The sequence below is a fragment of the Argopecten irradians genome, chromosome 1, assembly GCF_041381155.1.
Source record: "Argopecten irradians isolate NY chromosome 1, Ai_NY, whole genome shotgun sequence".
In the NCBI taxonomy this organism is placed as follows: Eukaryota; Metazoa; Mollusca; class Bivalvia; order Pectinida; family Pectinidae; genus Argopecten; species Argopecten irradians.
In genome coordinates, this window is record NC_091134.1 from 13,705,856 (window position 1) to 13,721,878 (window position 16,023).

Sequence of the window (16,023 nt, forward strand, 5' to 3'; positions counted from 1 at the left end):
GATTACAGGCAGCCATACAGGCGTATGGCTGCCTGTACGCCATCTTGTTGACAGATTGGTTCCAAAATGCAATATGCTCAACAAGATATGCTCAACAAGTAAGGGTGCTAGTGGAACATACAGAACAATTTTCAACTATCAACATCCAATTATCAACATCCAATTATAAATGGCTCCTGACAGCCATGCATCTTGTTCACTGATCTGTGAATGCAAATTTTAAAAAGACCCCTCCAGTACTTTCTGAGAAATAGCGGTAACAAGAATTGTTAACAGAACGATGGACAAATCACGGGCCACTGGATGAAAGGCGATTTTGAAGATGGTGGACTAGAAAAATTTCAAACAAGAACATGTAACGATTTGAACACAAATAGACTGATAAGCAGTTCGTTCTGTAAGGTTTTTTTTATCGGTTTCTGAGTTATGTGCAAACAACTTTCATAGGGATCTTTGGCTAATATTAAAATAAAGGAAACCCTTACAATTCAGATGCAGGATTTTGTTACCGGTGCATTCATATTTCACACATGAATCTTCCTTCGGTCCACAATAGTGCCTGATGGTGTCACATACACACCTCTCAACTCCATCGGGCTGGATCATTGGTGTTGTCTCTGTAAACACATTATCAAAATCTTAACCATTTCATGGAACATCAAACATTATCCACAAAATAATAAGTAAGCAGATCTAGAGTTCACATGTGTGCTACTTCGGGAAAAGTAAAGGGTGTTATATTTAGATGTACAGTGTAAAAAAAACGGTTATAACCAAACTCTGCAGACCAACAAGATTACTCCATTATAAGCATAGTTTGTTATATACATTTATCACACCTCGGACAGGAATGTCTCCAAATGATTGGCGGAGAGCCGTCACGTGATGACCCCCTAACACTTTATAGGGGGTCAGTAAATTTTATTATGGTGCAATATGGCAGCTGTCGCCCTCGCTTCAAAATTTAAATACATTCTCTTCAACTAAATATACCACTTCATTAACGTAAAACTATATATTACTTGTTAATTTTTGTGTAAAAATAATTTTAATCGTTTTAATACTTCAAATTAAATTAAATGCATTGTTTTAAATACGAGTTGCTTCCCCTACACTAGTTTGAAAGTTGATGATGCGGCGAAAGTCAAACGTAACAATTCAAGCGTTTTCTAGACTGTGATTATAAACAAATGGAGGTGTTCGGACCCACAGACCAATCCTCACTCTACAACCAATTTATCGGTATAACTTTTCAGTGATTATCTCAGCAAAAATGCACAGATGATCAAGGAGATTGTGCTTAAAATGTTGGATGGATGTTTGTGTCACTTTTGTTTGTAATGCTTACAATACACAGACGGTCTGTATAGAGGGTCAGTAAGAAGTTTAGGTGGCTCGGGCTACGCCCTCGCCCCCTATAAATCTTACTGACCCTCTATGCCTTTATAGGGGGTCAGTAACTGACTATATAACTAATAATTACAGACATCATATTTGAACCATGATGGGGTTTGAAGACTCCTATGTTATAACCATGAATTCGTTGTAAGCATGTTCGTTATAAATGTGTTTTAATGTACCGGGTACCTCTTGTTTCTTTCCACTTAATAGAAGTATATATCATTTGACATCATATCTCTGTGAAAAGTCTACTGATCCTTGAATATGAATGTAAGTGATCATTTTTAATAGTATATGCATACTTATTAACCTCTTGATTTTTCAAATGTTCTGAGAAATGCTGTATAATATTACCTGGGAAGGTGCAGTTCTTTGCTGATTCCAGTAATGCCACATTCGGTACACAGATTACCTTTAAAACAAATACGGTACATATCAAATAACAAACAAAAGCATGACAATTTTTACACTATGTTTTTACCTTGACATAAATATATTGAGTGATGTAACAATTATTCACGGTACTGTACAATGTATCCTTCATACTTCAGGGTTTACTTTCACTGACTTTATATCCACCCCTGGACTATCTCATAATAAAACTAGAGGCAGTTCAGGGGGAAAAAGACTGACCAATCACAGGACTGCAGAGACTTCCTTCGAATATTACAGAGAGAGCAATGCCCAACCTCGAAGCCACATGCACAGTAAACCACTTGAAATGCACCGTTATACAATTCAATGTACTATACATCAAAAGATCACATTATCTGTGTCTTCTATTTCCTCCAGTTTTACTATGAGATAGTCCCTAGGTGGACATAACGTTAGTGATAGTAACCCCAGGATTACAGAGGATGGGTAGATTCTAAAGCAATGCTTTAGCAAAATAAAAGTGCCAAGGCCACTCATAGATGCTGTGAATGAAGGACTCAAACAAACAAAGAAATAAAGAAATTGGTTTTTCATTTAAATATTGAATTTAGTATACTAATTAAGTGTGCAGTGTTGAATTTTCATCATCTCTTCAAAGACAAAAAAATCATAAGTTAACATAGCAGTATCTTCATACACACTTAACATTTAAGAATATTTATCGGAAAAATATAACATTAGAAATATTACGATTTACGGATATATTTTGGTTTCCTTTTTAGAAAATAACATGGGTTGCTTTGACGACTTTTGGCTAATAAATCATGGCCAGATACTTTTGCCAAATAAAAGGCACATGATTTCGTTACGTATAACACTCAGATTTATTTTAAATTCACAAGAACGCTAGTCAGTAACATCAAAATAGCTTCATGTAATGCATCAGACTTTAGCAAGTCTTCGTAAGAACTGTACTGTACTAGATCCAGATCATGTGTGATGTTTGTGATGTGTGCAGGTACCAGACTGTGTGTGTAGAGTATAATGAGGAGGAAGAGAATTTCATTTGTAATGCATGTTAAATCTGGATAATTTAATTATTAGCAGCTATAAGTGTGTATACATAAATGCAGATGTCAGCATATATACTTGCAACTTCGCTAGCCAAGGGTATAAGCCAATACTCTACTTTTCGGCTTATACCCTTGGCTAGCTATAGCGAAGATATACTTGCTGAAAAAATAAAACTTAACAACAAACTTTAGCTTCCTACACTAGGAACAATGTACATCTGTATACCTGTATCTATAGCCAACAAATTTAATGGCTTAATTTGTTTCAGTAAATGAATTTATATGACTGTCTCTGAATCAAATATTGTGTATAAATGTCGCTATTGTTTCAATAATTTTGAATTTCAAATACATGCATTATTTTAATCACCTTTCTTAGCAAATATTTGATCATGTATGATTTAGTATTTCCTAATAGAAAAACTTTTGTAAATGTCATGTACATGTAGCTGTGGTTTAAACATGAAGAAATGTGAAACAAGAGGCCCATGGGCCTTTACGGTCATCTGACTCATGGCACAAAACAACAAAGTCACAGTATAAAGTAGTGGTTAACAATTAATATAAATAATACAAGGAACTCCTTATGTCAGACCTAAAAATGATAATAACACATTAATCACAAATCGAAAAGTTTTCTGTTCTTCATTAATATACCTGGTAAACCTTGATATTTGTTTGTTTGTTGTTTATTTGATATATCAAGCTCTTTTGATTGATTGAATGATGCATTCTTGTTCCGGTTTACCGTTATAATCGATCCGTGATCAAGCTCAATCCGTGATCAAGCTCAATCCGTGGTCCGCTTTTTTGCCGAAATGCTCGAACGTGGGTGAAGACACCCCCAAGGGGCATGGGATGGATTTCGCCGAGAGGAGATATAATGTTACCGTGGGATATCAAAGTTATCTGTTGTGAGAAGTTATACAATACTATCTGTTTTAGTTTTAGATTATATATTTTGATCGAGCTTACTCCGTATACATCGTAAAATTCTACTAAGTTAAAAAAACACAATAACTGGTATACAGTCGATGTCGGGAACAGGTCCGATTTAATGCATGCATTGTCTGCCAATTTTTCGTATGATTTATCTCAAGTATAAACAAGAGGCCCAGAGGGCCTGTATCACTCACCTGGTTTGTAATGCCTAGGAATGTTCAGAATACAAGTTCATTGTTTCTTTTCTGAAGGAATTTGAATGTTTACCTCTATTTCCCCTATTGGGCCCCTCTCTTTCTGCTCCAGGGGGTCAAAGCCAAAAGCCAGAAGTTCTGTTCCCCTTCCCCCAAGGATATTTGTGTTTAAATTTGGTTACAATCCATGCAGAACTCTAGGACAAGTAGCGATTTATAGGATTTACCTCTATTTCCCCTATTGGGCCCCACCCCTCTTGCCCCCAGGGGATCAGAGCCAAAATTTATACAAGTTCTGTTTCCCTTCCCTCAAGGATGTTTGTGGCCAGATTTGGTTACAATCAATGCAGAACTCTAGGTCAAGTAGCGATTTATAGGATTTACCTCTATTTCCCCTATTGGGCCCTGCCCCGCCCCTCCTGCCCCCGTGGGGTCAGAGCCAAAATTTATACAACTTCTGTTCCCCTTCCCCCAAGGATGTTTATGTCCAAATTTGGTTACATTCCATTCAGAACTCTATGACCAGTAGCGATTTAAAGGATTTACCTCTATTTCCCCTATTGGGCCCCGCCCCTCCTGCCCCCGGGTGATCAGAGCCAAAATTTATACAAGTTCTGTTCCCCTTCCCCCAAGGATGTTTATGGCTAATTTTGGTTACATTCCATGCAGAACTCTAGGACAAGTAGCGGTTTTAAAGAATTTACCTCTATTTCCCCTATTGGGCCCCGCCCCTCCTGCCTGGGGAGTCAGAGCCAAAATTTATACAAGTTCTGTTCCCCCTCCCTCAAGGATGTTTGTGGCTAATTTTGGTTACAATCCATGCAGAACTCTAGGACAAGTAGCGATTTAAAGAAATTACCTCTATTTCCCCTATTGGGCCCCGCCCCTCCTGCCCCGGGGGGGTCAGAGCCAAAATTTATACAAGTTCTGTTCCCCCTCCCCTAAGGATGTTTGTGGCCAAATTTGGTTACATTCCATGCAGAACTCTAGGACAAGTAGCGATTTAAAGAATTTACCTCTATTTCCCCTATTGGGCCCCGCCCCTCCTGCCTGGGGAGTCAGAGCCAAAATTTATACAAGTTCTGTTCCCCTTTCCTCAGGATGTTTGTGGCTAATTTTGGTTACAATCCATGCAGAACTCTAGGACAAGTAGTGATTTAAAGAATTTACCTCTATTTCCCCTATTGGGCCCCGCCCCTCCTGCCCCCGGGGGGTCAGAGCCAAAATTTATACAAGTTCTGTTCCCCCTCCCCTAAGGATGTTTGTGGCCAAATTTGGTTACATTCAATGCAGAACTCTAGGACAAGTAGCGATTTATAGGATTTACCTCTATTTCCCCTATTGGGCCCCGCCCCTCCTGCCCCCGTGGGGTCAGAGCCAAAATTTATACAAGTTCTTTCCCCCTTCCCCCAAGGATGCTTGTGACCAAATTTGGTTACAATCCATGCAGAACTCTTTGACTAGTAGCGATTTAAAGGTAATGTTGACGGACGGACGGACGACGGACGGATGACGGACGACGGACGCCGCACCAGGACATAAGCTCACCTGCTCTTCAGGCCAGGTGCGCTAAAAATAATGAAACAATTTCTATATGACTAGTTTCAATTTTACCTTATAATATAGCTCAGCAGCAAAAGATTTTAGAGACTGCTATATTATTTTTAGCAAATTCTTACTTTACTGATGTAAATAAATAAGACAAACAATTCAGATGGGCAAAAGCTTATTACAATTTTTTTTCTTCGCATAATTGCTGTTTCAGCCATATCATAAATATCGAGAGACACAGGTGCACTGACGTCACCTGTGTTTATGACATCATATTAATATGACTACCGACACACAGTAGACAGAAACATATTCAGCCCGATTTTGCCTGTCCTATATATAAAACAAGAGGCCCAGAGGGCCTGTATCGCTCAACTCGTTTTTTCAGTAATTATCACAAAGACTCTTACAATTAGAACAAGAGCTGTTGGAGAACAGCAAAGCTCGCCTATTCAGAAGAAATTGATGTTCAAGTATTTACTATTTAAACATGGAAATATGACAAATTAACAGACTCAAAAAACCCCTAAAGGGCCCCAAATTGGTTGTATTATCACGTTCAGCATCCATACACATTAGGAAAATAAAATCATAAACATTTATGATGACTTAAGCTTAAACAATAGACAAAACAGAAACTTGCTAAAAACCTTTAACGTGGAAATATGACAAATTAACAGACTCAAAAAAAACCTAAAGGCCCCCAAATTGGTTGTATTATCATGTTCAGCATCCATATACATTAGGAAAATAAAATCATAAACATTTATGATGACTTAAGCTTAAACAATTGACGAAACAGAAACTTGCTCAAAAACTTTAATGTGAAATGGGACGTCAATGCCGACGCCGGGGTGATAACATTAGCTCTCCCTATTCTTGAATTTCTTCGAATAGGCGAGCTAAAAATTTGCAAAATTGAACCCATGATTTGTTTAATTTGGAATCCATTGAACCATATAACGATGCTATGTTTCAGAGAGGAAGTAATTTATATGAAAATAGTAGCCTCATTGACACTTTTGGCTTCACACCGCAGGCCCCGGGGGGGTCAGCACCATCATTTGTAAATTTTGAATCCCCACCCTATCAGGATGCTAACCATTGCATTATGAGTACTATCCCATAGTTAGTTTCATAGAAGAAATTGTTTATAATATGGAATTGGCCAAATTGACCTGTTTTGGCCTCGCCCCTCAGGCCCCATGGGGGCAACCCCATCATTTGTACAATTTTGAATCCCCACCCTATAAGGATGCTATCATTGCATTATGGGTGCTACCCCATGCTTAGTTTCAGAGAAAGTTGATTATATATATGGAAATAGCCAAATTGACACCTTTTGGCCCTGCCCCTCAGGCCCCCAGGGGATCAGCCCTACCATTTGTACAATTTTAAGCCGTCAGTACCCCATAAGGATGCTACCATGCAGTCAAATTTTGTTTTATTCCAACCAGCGGTTTGGTTATGGAGAAGTCGACTGTTGACTGACGGACATCATGGTATCGCATAAGCTCACTTTGGTCCTTTCAGACCAGGTGTGCTAACAAGAGATCCCAGAGGGATCTTGGTGCCCACCAAAGAATGATCAATGTCTGACAATGGAAAGAGGAATCTTTTTTCTGCTTTTCAAATTTTTGCAAACATACTTCATATCAAATTTGAGACAGATCGCTTCAGTACTTTCTGAGAAATAGCAGTAACAATCTTCAACTATCAAAATCCAAGATGGCTCCTTGGCGGCCATCTTGTTTATCGATCAGTCCCAAGTCGAAATATGCACAACTAGGGCCCTAGGGGAACCTATATATGAAATTTGAGACAGATTCATTAAATACTTTCTGAGAAATAGCGATAACAATCTTTAACTATCAAAATCCAAGATGGCAGCCTGGCAGCCATTTTGTTGACCGATCGATCCAAAAACGCATTATGCACAACTAGAGCCCTAGTGGAACCTACATATGAAATTTGAGAAAGATCCCTTCAGTACTTTCTGAGAAATAGTGATAACAATCTTTAACTATCAAAATCCAAGATGGCTGCCTGACCACCATTTTGTTGACCGATCGATCCAAAAACGCATTATGCACAACTAGAGCCCTAGGGGAACCTACATATGAAATTTGAGAAAGATCCTTGACCCTTCAGTACTTTGTGAGAAATAGCGATAACAAACTTTAAGTATCAAAATCCAAGATGGCTGCCTGGCGGCCATCTTGTTGACCGATTGGTCCCAAAATGCAATATGCACAACTAGGGCCCTAGGGGAACCTACATATGAAATTTGAGACAAATCCCTTCAGTACTTTGTGAGAAATAGCGATAACAAACTTTAAGTATCAAAATCCATGATGGCTGCCTGGCGGCCATCTTGTTGACCGATTGGTCCCAAAATGGAATATGCAACACTAGGGCCCTAGGGGAACCTACATATGAAATTTGAGACAGATCCCTTCAGTACTTTCTGAGAAATAGGGATAACAAACTTGAAGTATCAAAATCCAAGATGTCTGCCTGGCGGCCATTTTGTTGACCGATTGGTCCCAAAATGCAATATGTACAACTAAAGCCCTAGGGGAACCTACATATGAAATGTGAGACAGATCCCTTCAGTACTTTCTGAGAAATAGCAATAACAAGAATTGTTAAAGGACCGAAGGACGAACGGAGGGACGAACGGAGGGACGGACGGACGGACGACGGAAAAAAAGCGATTTGAATAGCCCACCATCTGATGATGGTGGGCTAAAAATGAAATTTTAGCCTATATTTCTATTAGCACTGCAACGAAGAATATTACGTTGTATCGCATTGCGATATTTCACTTTATATGTACGGATCTTACTAAGTCATTTATTGTTCTGTATTTTAATTGAGACACTGAATATTTTCATCTCTTTTACAAAAGTGGCTTAAATTGAAAAAATATTTTCTTCAAATACATATGTAATACAAACCTTTATTTAAATTATGGTTCACTCTAATAATATTTAAATTATGGTTCACTCTAATAATATTCATGAAAGGAGAAGGTACGTTAAGACTCGAATATGGCCCCAAAATTAATTCTCCAGTAAAGAACAACATATTTTGCCATATAACAGTTGAATACATTTGCTAACACATTACATCCCGAAAATATCCCGCATGTGCAAATTATGTTCACTATGACGTCATCAACATGCAGTTTCCCGCCATTTTTTCACAAAAATCCTTGAAAAATCATACTTTTTTGAGTGTTTTTCTCTAAAAATGAATGTGGCCGCCTTCGTGGAGCAGAAAGAGATTTTCACATGTTGTGTATCGTGTATTTACGCATATCCATGCAAAATATAAAGTTGCTCCAAGGTGGCGGCCAAATCCATTTCAAGCCTTTTCTAACCTAAAGATGACGAATTTCTAGCAAAATTTGGCGGGAAGAGGAAAATCAATTTGATGACTTCATAGGTGGAGAACATCGTGTGCATGGTTATAAAACGTTATGTTTTGATGAATGGCAAGTATGAGAGTATTTGTTGATGTGAAATTGATGTGGATCAGAGTTAATATTTTTCGGCCTGAAAAATTAAGGCCAAGCTGGTCCAATCATATCTACTCCTTTATCCGACATCAACATACTGTATTCGCCGTAATCTAAGTTCCCCTTCCCATGTAAGCGCCCCTCTCCTTTTCAAAAGAAGAGTTGAAGTTGTATAAATGCCCCCATCTCATGGATTTAACAATGTTTTACAACATGCAATACCTCTATAATAATATAACATCATGCATGATCAGCATTGCTTTGGTTTATTTGGTTTATTTATTTTTACGTCCTATTAACAGCCAGGGTCATGTAAGGACGTGCCAGGTTTGTTGGTGGAGGAAAGCCGGAGTACCCGGAGAAAAACCACCGACCAGCGGTCAGTACCTGGCAACTGCCCCACATGGGATTCGAACCCGCATCCCAGAGGTGGAGGGCTTGTGGTAATATGTCGGGACATCTTAACCACTCGGCCACCGCGGCATCCCATATAATATTACATGAACTTGTGAATCACAACATGCTAATGTGTCTCACATGTACAGGATAAAAGGCATGCATTAAAGATTTAAAATATGGGCAGTAATTACGGCAAATATGGTAATATAGCTTGCTGTTTACCAGGATCATGATGTAGCTTGCTGTTAATTGATGACCCATATCCCTGTAAACAAAACAGAAATAATCCAATTTAAATATATGTTTTGTTTATTTTTACATCCTAATAACAGCCAAGGACGTGCCAGGTTTGTTGGTGGAGGAAAGCCAGAGTACCCGGAGAAAAACCAGCGGTCAGTACCTGGCAACTGCCCCACATGGGATTCGAACCCGCTTCCCAGAGGTGGAGGGCTTGTGGTAATATGTCGGGACATCTTAACCACTCGGCCACCACATAAATATATGTAACTATATATAAAAAATAAATGTCAACGACTTTTCCTCTTGTACATTCACCATTTCATGATGGCTCTTCAGGAGTAGAAATGTTTATTTTTTCAAAGAACAAATTAATTATTACAAGATTTTGTAACTATATATATATATATATATATATATGTAAGTAAAATAAACAAGAGACCCATGGGCCTTAACGGTCACTTGAGTTCAGATATACATGCATCAAGAATGAAACAAAGACATAGTGTTTAACACTAGTATATATACTGGCCAAGGAATTGACGAAGTTGCTCAGTGATTTTATAATTCATGAACGAAGAGTATTTGCTTCCAGCAAACGTACAGTGATCTCAGAAGATTTTTTGAAATTTTTGTCTCAGGTGACCTAATTATAAAAAGGACTCCCTGTTACTAACTGTTAAACAGTAGAGAACCAATGCAATATGTACAACATTACTTGTTAAAGATGCTCCACCGCCGACAGAACATAAATTATATTCATCATTTGAATAATAATTGGCGTGTAATCGTGTATCATATATCTGTCTAATTAACACGAAAAATATAATGAAATAATTCATTTTGCCTTTGATGCATGCGCAATCACTATTTCATTCCATATAGGATATAGTGACATGGAATTTTTTTCGGGATGCAGTTAATTATTTTTTATATTTTTAACTTAATGTAAAATTAGGAGCTCAAACTTTTCAATGGTGGTAATGGGTCTAAAGTAAGTAACTTTTGTAACTGAAGAAAAATACTAAATCGTCTGCTTCTGTTTTTGATAGTGAAAAAATACTATTTGTCAGCGGTGGAGCATCTTTAATATATAAGTAATATAAACAACATTTATGCATAAATTTATCCTGCAAATGACGGATAACTTTAAATAACTGCCGGAAAATCTTGTGCTATATTATTCCATCAATAGCACTAGTATACCCATGATAAATTGTGACACGGTGGAAAAATAGTATTTTTTTTATATTTTATATTCTTTATTAACATCATAACATGAGATTTATTCTCATATTTCGGTGTAATAAGAGATTAATATTATAGTTTTGGTTATGATTAATATTCAAGATTTTGGAGCTAAGATTAAATAATTGAATTAGTTAACGTCCATTTTTCATTGTGATTAGCTATAGGTTTCTTTGTGACTTAAGAGGAAGCAAATTGCATTAGCCTTAAATCAAAGAGAGTTGACCGGTGATAATTAAGCTTGCTCATAAAAAAAGGGCTCAATGGGCCCGAATAATCTGCAATCTGGTAATAATGCATGGTTCATACTTAACAAATAGAGTAAATATGAATTTATATCATCCCTATAAGCACATTGGAGGCCCCACTGCCTCTTGGTTATTAAAAAGAAGTTGTTAAAAGATTTTAGCCTATTTTTTGTTTGAACTCTGTCATTCAAGCCAGCTAATACCTGAACTCCCTGAGCTTCAGTTTCGTGCCCCTTTTATACCAAACATGCAAGAGCGCTGCAGGAGTACCCCGCACCTTACTCCCATAACATGAGAGTCGACTGGTCAGCCGTTTTTTTTATCGGACGTTATTTTGCTGACTGTCGACTCTCATTTCCGAAGGGTTATTTCTTTGATGCAGCTTCCGACGTCAGATGAAGGCGGAAGGAAAAGTGCAATAATATCAATATTTCTTGCTCTAACAGTGATAACATTGATGTGTACTTACAGTTTAGGTATTAATTATCCCATTTATCTAGGAAAACAATAACTTGAGGCCCTTTAAAATAGTATTTTAGCGGATTAGATATGATAAATCCCTTCCGTAACATTTTGTTCTAGTTTTAAATATGGCGGCTGGTTACTACAAAAAACGAAACGTGAATTCAAGTGGGCAGAATGCAAGTAAAAGTAAAGGCAGATCAAGCGTTTTGGGGACTTTGCATTTCGTTTTTTCTATTTACCGGCCGGATCGCTTTCATCATGAAGTTTTGTCTGGGTCATGAAAGTTTACGTTAGGAGATGTAGATATTTGTTTTAGATGGATTTTACGGCTGGTTTTGTCAAAAAACTTGTTGACTTATGAAAAAGAGGTAGGTTTATGACATTGATGACGATTTAAATATGACTTAAACGTTTTATATTGTCACAATCCTAACTTTGAAAATGTTACCCTCAGCATCGGGTAAATTGCCTATCGGAAGCACAGGTGTTCGTTTCTAATATAAACAGAAGTATAATACTGGGTCAAGGTCTATAACTCGGCCAGCCATATAACACTACCCAATTTCAGAAAAAGTATGATTATTAACCAACCGTATAGGATATGATAATAGGAATACTCTCAATCGACAGCCAGATAATTTATCTTTAATTTGGTATATGATACAATATATATCATGCCGTATAAATGTCACTAGGAATCCAGAAACATCGGAAAACAGCCAGATTTCAACTGGTCGGACACTGTGGTGTCCTCCGATAAACACGCCAGGACTCTAATGCGTAGCTCAAAAACCACTGCATGTCAACACTTCAGCGTCATAAGAATGAAAGTTTGGTAGAAAACAAACTTACCGTTAGTAAATCCATGGATAAATACCATCCATTTGCCTAACGTAGCCCTTTGAAATTTCCGTTTGAAAAATTTATGTCTCTAGCCGGCCATGTAAGTATGTGTGCAGTAGATTTGTTTTGTCGGCGTTGATTGGCTCTCGAAAATTAATTGACCAATCAACGCCGAGAAAACAAATGTACTACACACATATCAACATGAACGGCTAGAGACACACATTTTTCAATCGGAAATTTCAAAAGGCTGTATTGAGCAAAATGGATGGTATATAGATAAACACTAAACATACCGGTAAGTTTGTTTTTTACCAAACTTTAATTCCTATAAGCTGAAATGTTGACATGCAGTGGTTTTTTGAGCTACCCATTAGAGCCCTGGCGTGTTTATCGGAGGACACCACATAGCCCGAGAATACTCTGGCCCTGACACCAGACTTTATTTAAGACATATATGACAGAATAAGATGTCTGGTTTAGGGCCAGAGCGCAGTAGTACCTCGAAAACCTGGAATAATGACAACCGTTTGGTATCGGGCTAGGTACTCCTCCGATACAGGACTGACCACCGAGAAGCACCACAAACCTGAGTCTATACAACAAATGAATATCATAGTCCTACCCAACATATAGCAATCCGTTCCGAGATTTAAAGATGATTTGCATACTACTCAGAAAATGGCGACGACGACAGAGGGAAATTTAAAAAGTTGCGGAAAAGAAACTCACTGTGTTGACACAATAGAACGTACATGCTGATTAAATGGGTTTGGCTATGAGATAAAGTTATTCATTTTTGAAAAGACCACAAGGAAAGTGAGATACGTCGGGTGGTAATATATGAGTTGTCTGTAATCGGAGAGACCTGGCCCGCCGTACGGCTTATTACCAGGTTTCGTGTGAGTACCTACTGCGCTGGCTGCCCTAACACCAGAACATCTATCTGTCCATAATGGACTTGTGTAAGTGGCTAGAGTATCTCGGGCTAGACACCAGAAAACAGATGTCCGTTGAAATCTAGCTGTTTTCCGATGTTTCTGGATACCTAGTGACATTTATACGGCGTGATTTATATTGTATCATATACCAAATTAAAGATAAATTATCTGACTGTCGATTGAGAGTATTCCTATTATCATATTCTATACGGTTGGATAATAATCATACTTTTTCTGAAATTGGGTAGTGTTATATGGCCGGCCGAGTTATAGACCTTGACCCAGTATTATACTTATACTTATATTAGAAACGAGCACCTGTGTCGGAAGTTAGAGGTTAGACACGACGTAATGTTCCAAAAGTGTCTCGTCGTGCTATACCTCTAACATTGTTGGAGTACCCGCACCTTTGCAAGAGCCTTGGGCTATGGTTACCAAAATTGACAATAACACTAATTATATAAGCCATATATAATAACACTTACAAAAACAATTAGCCACAGGTAAAGGTTGACCATGTCAGTAATATAGATGTGGACACTGGCAGACTTTCCAAACTGATGTAGCCATTTGTGTTATAGGTAATGGGGATGGGTGGAGATATAGGAGGGCAATAAAATTGCGGGAGCCCCAGATTAAGGGCCCAGCGTGTTCCCAATCTAATTACCAGCTGTCAACAGACAGATGCGCTATATAGAAAAAAACATATATAGACAAGCACTACAGAATATAAAAAAATACCATAAATAATATAGAAAAATAGTACAATATTTTGTTAGTTTATTGGTTATACATGCACATGTATTTCAAATTTGTCTGTTGGTGTGTAATAAAGCCACTTGAATTTAATTTCAATGCCTCTGAGCTTATATTGATAAGGGACTAGGTAAATGAGTATGCTTTTGGCCTGGTTCGATGCTGTAATCTTCTATTATTTTTGAAAACGGACTCGAAGAAAAAATGCTTATTGTCAACTCAAGGATGTATCCTTGCTCAACTTATGTTTTTAAATTCACTGATCATAAATGGAAATGGAAAAATAGCGTATGAAAAAACGTTTATAGACTCTGGCAGGTTGGGCACATGTAAAGGACTATATATATATATATATGGTAATGGCTCTTTTTGGTCCCTAAATCTACCAAATTTCAAATTAAGTATTTAGGAATTTAAATATTTACCTATATATTTCCCCCTATCAGGCCCTGCACCCTCGGGGCGAGAGCCAAAATTTATACAAACTCTGTTCCCCTTCGCCCAATGATGTTTCTGGCCAAATTTCGGTACAATCCAAGCAGAACTCTATGACTAGTAGCAATTTTAAGGATTTACCGGTGTCATATCAAAAAAGTATCCCCCATCAAAAAAGATACTTTTTTCTGTCCATCAAAAAAGTATCCCCCCTATCAAAAAAGTATCCCCCTATTGTCTGTTTGTGCTTTCCAAATAAAGATTGGTAATGTTAAGAAAATAAACAGAAAATCAGCAGTATATGCCTATATAGGTGACAAGGTGACTGTACAGGTAATAAATTACACCTGGTCTACCTGTATTACATAACAGCACAGTGGGGGTCACACCTGACACTGATACAGGTAGAGGGCACCTATAAAAATTACCTGTGTGTATGTGTGTATATAGCTACCGAGTGTCCCCATAGCTACCACATCATCACAACAGTGAGAATAAGCATCAATCCCAAACCAAACTACATGTATGAGATAAAATTTGTTTTGAAATGTAACTATTATACATTTTTAGTGTACATATGTAACATGAAACTTGCATTTTATGTATACACAATTAAAGCGATCGACAGCTGCATGTGTATACTAAGTGCATGCACTAGTCATATAAGTGTAATATTGTAAGGAAATAATAATGATTATAGAGAATGGATAATATCTAAGAACTAATGTTAGAAATGCTTTAACTATAATTTTATGTGATCACAAAATAATACACAATTAAATTAAATACAATCAGAAACTTGTTTATGCTGATATATTTGTTCCAATATGATTCGATCATTAATATAATTAGAATTGGTGTTTGGGGAAGACCCCAATATAATGAAGCATTATGAACATGCCTGCAGATATAAATGTTATTGCAAATTGGAAAACTAGTAATGTCTAATAAACAAATGGTGTATACACTGTGATGTATATATTTTTTAATGATCAATTTGTTTGTTAAAGTGTCTGCATTGATCAAGATAAAATACATTAATACCATGATCAATAATTGACATTAATTTGTAATACACATGTAGAAGAAAGGATATAATTATCAGGGATTATCTCAGGGCATATAGCTAGCATTGTTTTTATCAAAACAAATGGATGTATGATACCTTATAATCATCCACACAACAATTAATACAATAGGTGGGGACCTGTTTTAGCATTTTATGGATGCAGACACAGAGGCAGACAGAAGATATTGGATGGGATTGAACATTGACCTGCCAATATGAGTTTTGAAAAATTACCTGTACAAATTTGCATAACATCATTCAGGGTTTTTGTGTTTGATATGCGTCAATATCCGACTATCTCGTATAACATATAAAGGAATTTG

At 37.3% G+C, this 16,023-nt stretch overlaps 1 protein-coding gene across 2 annotated transcripts in view; it reads right to left on the reverse strand.

Moving 5' to 3' along the window:
* LOC138318421 (uncharacterized) overlaps nt 1–16,023 on the reverse strand; it is a 72,525-nt gene that overhangs the window by 44,852 nt on the left and 11,650 nt on the right. Inside the window, exons 2-4 of one of the 2 annotated variants that reach the window (XM_069260760.1) lie at nt 9,681–9,723; nt 1,756–1,813; nt 486–617 (exon numbers count right to left, since the gene is read on the reverse strand). In XM_069260760.1, the coding sequence (XP_069116861.1) occupies nt 486–617; nt 1,756–1,813; nt 9,681–9,723 (233 nt within the window). The remainder of the gene's footprint in view (nt 1–485; nt 618–1,755; nt 1,814–9,680; nt 9,724–16,023) is intronic. The other variant, XM_069260768.1, reaches the window with a different exon arrangement.